Source organism: Ciona intestinalis, chromosome 1 (genome assembly GCF_000224145.3).
Source record: "Ciona intestinalis chromosome 1, KH, whole genome shotgun sequence".
Classification (NCBI taxonomy): Eukaryota; Metazoa; Chordata; class Ascidiacea; order Phlebobranchia; family Cionidae; genus Ciona; species Ciona intestinalis.
Window position 1 is genome coordinate 739,111 of NC_020166.2, and position 6,024 is coordinate 745,134.

The 6,024-nt window shown below is 32.9% G+C and overlaps 1 protein-coding gene across 4 annotated transcripts in view; it reads left to right on the forward strand.

Annotated features, from left to right (window-relative positions):
* The first annotated feature begins 3,108 nt into the window (after window positions 1–3,108).
* LOC101243222 overlaps window positions 3,109–6,024 on the forward strand; it is a 15,228-nt gene continuing 12,312 nt past the window's right edge. The window contains exons 1-4 of one of the 4 annotated variants that reach the window (XM_026837898.1): window positions 3,112–3,582; window positions 4,055–4,163; window positions 4,717–4,845; window positions 5,469–5,559. In XM_026837898.1, coding sequence (XP_026693699.1) covers window positions 3,480–3,582; window positions 4,055–4,163; window positions 4,717–4,845; window positions 5,469–5,559 — 432 coding nt within the window. In that variant the 5' untranslated portion in view covers window positions 3,112–3,479. Of the gene's footprint in view, window positions 3,583–4,054; window positions 4,164–4,716; window positions 4,846–5,468; window positions 5,560–6,024 lie in introns of all 4 variants that reach the window. The other 3 variants (XM_004225441.4, XM_026837896.1, XM_026837903.1) reach the window with 3 other exon arrangements.

Below are 6,024 nucleotides of genomic sequence, written 5' to 3' on the forward strand. Positions count from 1 at the left end.
AGTTTTTAGTTTATGTGCCTNTAAGTTTTATGTGCTCTAACGTCTAGCCAATCAGCGCTGCCCGCATCACTCGGGTTTGGCTTACTTCCTTGGTTTCCTATACGTCCTTTAGTTGTAGTTGCATTGACTTTAAGTTTAGTATGCACGTTTAGTTTACAGCCAGCTTTATATATTCGCTTTAAGTTTATCGTTTCACCAATTATTCTTTCCTATTCCAGATGTATAAGTTATTAAATCCAAAATGATGGTATCATATTAATAGCCGCAAACAGTTTGTAAGTACTTTGTTGTTCCTTTAACGTTGCGTTATTTAATCGTTCTTATTTTGTTATACAGAAAACCATCCGTTAATAAACAAATCAAAAGGGATGCGTTGTCTAATGCGGCAACAATAAAGGAAATTAACTGTCATAGAAGCTTGGCGGTTATAGTGAGTAATAATTATATGATTGCGAGTAATAATTAATAATTATGTGATTGAGAGTAATAATTATGTGATTGTGAGTAATAATTATGTGATTGTGAGTAATAATTATATGATTGTGAGTAATAATTATGTGATTGTGAGTAATAATTATGTGATTGTGAGTAATAATTATGTGATTTTCGGGTAATAATTATGTGATTGTGAGTAATATTTATGTGATTGTGAGTAATAATTATGTGATTGTGAGTAATAATTATGTGATTGTGAGTAATAATTATGTGATTGTGAGTAATAATTATGTGATTGTTGGTAATAATTTTGTGATTGTGAGTAATAATTATGTAATGGTGAGTAATAATTACGTGATTGTGAGTAATAATTTCGTGATTGTGAGTAATAATTATGTGATTGTGAGTAATAATTTAGTGATTGTGAGTAATAATTATGTGATTGTGAGTAATAATTATGTGATTGTGGGTAATAATTATGTGATTTTCGGGTAATAATTATGTGATCGTGAGTAATAATTATGTGATTGTGAGTAATAATTATGTGATTGTGAGTAATAATTATGTGATTGTGTGATTGTGAGTAATAATTATGTGATTGTGAGTAATAATTATGTGATTGTGAGTAATAATTATGTGATTGTTCGGTAATAATTATGTGATTGTGAGTAATATTTATGTGATTGTGAGTAATAATTATGTGATTGTGAGTAATAATTATGTGATTGTGAGTAATAATTATGTGATTGTGAGTAATAATTATGTGATTGTTGGTAATAATTTTGTGATTGTGAGTAATAATTATGTAATGGTGAGTAATAATTACGTGATTGTGAGTAATAATTTCGTGATTGTGAGTAATAATTATGTGATTGTGAGTAATAATTTAGTGATTGTGAGTAATAATTATGTGATTGTGAGTAATAATTATGTGATTGTGGGTAATAATTATGTGATTGTGGGTAATAATTATGTGATCGTGAGTAATAATTATGTGATTGTGAGTAATAATTATGTGATTGTGAGTAATAATTATGTGATTGTGATGTGAGTAATAATTATGTGATTGTGAGTAATAATTATGTGATTGTGAGTAATAATTATGTGATTGTGGGTAATAATTATGTGATTTTGAGTAATAATTATGTGTTTGTGAGTAATAATTATGTCATTGTGAGTAATGTCCACAGTTTACGGGCATATTGTGATCTTTGCTATAATCCGTTGATGTGGTTAAACCACACCACGCGCCTGGCTAAAGCAGTACCCAACTCACAAGGAGAGTAAAAGTCATGTCGTCTTGAGTTTAACATTTACACTGTTTGATTGACACTCTCACCCACACCTAATTTCCATCGCATGTTTTAACAACTATCGCTTTGCTGTTTATTCCCTTCTTTTTGTTGTGTAAATAATTGGGTCTTCGCCATCGTTTCAAAGAGATAAATAAAAGTTATGTATTAATTAATTATCCGTGAGGGAAGAACAAATAAGTTTCGTTTATTCAGGTTTTCAGTGTTTTAATAGCCGGAATATGAACATCGACAACAAGAGAGCAATAATAAAAACATGCCGGACAGTTAAAGGGAAATACTTCGGTTATGTCAGTGGAACATTTTTCTGCCATAACAAAAAAAAGGAAAAGAAATATCGTTTATTAAACTAAATGATCACATATACTGAAATACTACTGTACTGTGGGGTGGGGTCCAACATTTTTCGTACGAAATACCCGATTATTCTGATCTTGTTTTAAACAATTACCAACGGTCTATATGTGAGTTCTGAGGATATGGTTTTATAATTCTTTGAATATTCTTCGTTTACTACCAAATGGGTCGAGAAAATAGAATGGAAAGGTGTCCCATTTTCCCCACCTTACTATATATACAAATACTTCAGTTTGTCATCAATATTAACCTTCATCTGTTTTATTTTGTGGCCATAACTGGTCTCACATATAATACTATAAGATGAATTGTTGTTACAACTGAAACAATCAGCATAGCAACATTCATAACAGTAAAGTCCCCACCGTATATATTTGTTACGGCATCAAAAGGAGGGTATTGCAGAAATAGGATAAGCAAATCGAGTAGAATGGTAATAAAACAATATAGTTTTCCAAAGTATTTCTCTGGGAACGTTGTCAGCATAAAGGCAGTGTTGCCGCCGTGCAAGAATGACCGAAACACAACTTGCAAGAAGAATGAAACAAACTATAAAGGTAGCATTGGTACAAGGACCTTATGGAACACAATTGAAAACTTCGTTTTAGTAGTCTCTGGACTCTCCTATCCTATGTTGCAAATGTCGAGTAATCGTGTTATTACCACTAACACTAACAATTTCGAGAAAAGAAAAGCAAAAACGGTAAAAATTTGACTTTTCAAATTCAGTCAAAATACCAGTATTGAACAAAAAGTGATGTATCTGCATAATTATTATTATTTGTTTGCCTATATATAGTTTCCAAAAACGAAAATTAGTGTACATAAATTCGTAAAGAATACGTATACTCGTTAATGAAAGGACATGTTCATTATAGGAGTTGTATAGCGTGAATACACTTTAAACGCAATCGTACAGTTGACCACGGCCTACTAGAGATATCTCTCTAGTAGGCCGTGAGTTGACAATCAAAAGTAACAAACACAACGTCAGATTTTAATCTAAATATATTCAACTTGAAATTTCGCCTCAGGATCCAAAATCAAATTTTTGACGTTGCGTGTCGGTTGGTGCAAACGTTAATAAAGTTCATTTTGCCTAGAGGGTCGGATTGGCATAAATAGAAGAAACAAGATACGCAACTATTGCCTTTAAATTGGACGTATTTGTATTTGGAGAATACGTTATTATGGAAGATATATATTGTCAGAATGTCAGATCATTTGGGGCATTTAGTTAAGTTATATCGGTTTAAAGTTACACGAGATAGCTAAGTTTTTAATCTAGTTTTTAACTTTTTAAATTTAAATTTGTTACATTGCTGTTAAGTTAGCAAGTTTAAGAATACACAGGGTTAACTGGACTTGTTTAAAATGTTGCTAAAAGCTCTCGCAGTATTTTCTTTGCTGTTGTCATTAGGTTCTTGTGACCACCCTGGGGTTCGTGTCAAAGGAGACTCGGCTTTGTATAACTTCGGTAAGAGGAATAACATTACATAAACATACTTTTTAAAATGTCGTTACGCACGGCTTTTTTTTCCAATTACACTTTAGTTTGTTTTAATTCAACACAATTAAATAATATATTGTATTGTAAGTTTATCAGCCACGCTTTATCTGTGTTTAACGATTAGAAAAGCAAAATATGAACCACCTTACAACGATATAGATGACTGGAGACACCAAACTGAGAATAATAAATGATATATTAACATGATATAGTACATGGGGGGAAATAGGACAACTTTTCATTCAATTTTCTCGTCCCATTTGGTTGTAAATAAGGAACTTTCAAAGAATTATAAAACTGTATCTTCACGACTCCCATAGACCGTTGTTAATTGTTTAAAACACGATCAAGATATTTGGATATTATGTGCTACAGGTGCCCCATCTTACCCCAGCCTACTATATAATATTACTAATAACGTCTTACTCTTATTTCGCAGTGAAAGACCTAATCGTCAGCTATGTGGAAAGCAACGCCAGACTCAACTTTAGCGATGTTCAACACGATTACAATGTTGGATCAGACACTTATACGTACGCCCTTACCAAGTAAGGAAATTATATTAGCGGCCGGCAGGTTTGCGAAATTTATTTTTTTAGTTTATATGATATGCCGGTATTGTTACTTTTTTTACTTTATGGGGAATTAAAGACATTTTATGGCGAGTTTAATCGGTTCAAGGCTCGACGCTGCCATTTTGCTCCAACCCAGTGGTCACTAATGGGTTGTCCAAATTATCATCCACGCATAAAAAATGAAAAAAATCAAAAAAAAATAATCCTCCACAAAGTAACATACATGGTAACTCGTAAACTGACACAAGGTGTTACCACCGTGTTATAACGACTGTCGTTTTCCGGCCACGCGAGGATAAAGTAAGTTACATTCAATCATTCATTCATTCATTCATTCATTCAAGACACCCCTAACAACAGTTTCTGTAAAGACACAAATACGAAACGGTAACGATTTTCTTTTAGTGGGACGTTGAAACAGCTGAAGGTCGCATATAAGCATTCAGCATGGTAGATCAAAACACTGTACATCAAATATAAAAATGAACAGACCTCTTTTAAGAAATATTTCATGTTTTCTTTACAGCATTACTGTATCATCGATTGGGATAGGCGCGGCCGGGTTGCATGGCATCTCACCAAACTTCGTTTCATTTTATTCCAAGACATTAACTCTTAATCTACAAGGAACATACACAGTTTCCTCAGCCAACAGGTACAACCAACAAAATATAGTAAGGTGGAGGGGTGGGACATCTTTTCATTCTATTTTCTCGTCACATTTGGTAGTAAACAAAGAACATTCAAAGAATTATGAAACCGCATCCTCACGACTCCCATATAGAACGAACAGGATATTTTCGTATTATAATTTAAAGTGTCTCGTCTTACCCCATCTTACTATCTAATAACCAAATATCCTGATCGTGTTTTAAACAATTAACGACGGTCTGTAGGAGTCGTGTGGAAACAGTTTGATAATTCTTTAACCGATTTTTAGTGTGTTACCCTCAGTTGGACTATTTAAAAAGGGATTAAAAGTATGGACTATCTTACCCCAAACTACTATATAGTAGGGTGGGGAAGATGGGACACCTTTAACACATGCTATTTAAATATCCTGATCGTGTTTTAAAGAATTAACAACGGTCTATGGTAGTCGTGAGGACAAGGTTTTATAATTAATTGAATTTTCTTTTTTTACTATCAAATGAAGCAAGAAAATAGAATGAAAAAGTGTCACATCTTCCCCCATTCTACTGCATATTATATGCGTTTAGTATTTTATATGCTGATGATGTTCAGTTAGTAAAAATGAAATTAACACTGCGGTTTCAGCTTTGTGTCCACCGGAAGCTTATCTGTTACCTTCGGATCGATCAATATGGCCGAGTTGGTGAGACTGAACAACGTTAATGGTGTTTTTGTGGTAAGTTAATTCATATTATACTGAAATAACGAAATCTTTTATAATACATACACGGTTTACACCTATAAAACAATGCAGTTCATGATACAACACGTAGTTAGATTTATAATTATATACGTTTTTATATTCACTTCATAAAATGCATGTATTATTTCTATTCCACGTGGTTTAAGTCTTACAGCAATGCCCGTCACGGCCCCTGTTTCGTAACTGCTTGGATGCTTTTTTCGTATCGAAGCTAGTCGGTCGCGGTCACTGTTTCTCACTTTTTACAGAAGTAACTTAAAATTTATCGACTGCGAAATTTGTGCGAAAACTATAGTTTAGTCGGTCTTAGTCGAGAATACAATTCATGGTTTTCAAAGCTTCTATATATACATATTAAATTAAAATCCGTATTTATCATTAAAACCTTCTTATGGCAAATATGATATAGTGGTCTCTATGCTTGGATTTTACCATAGA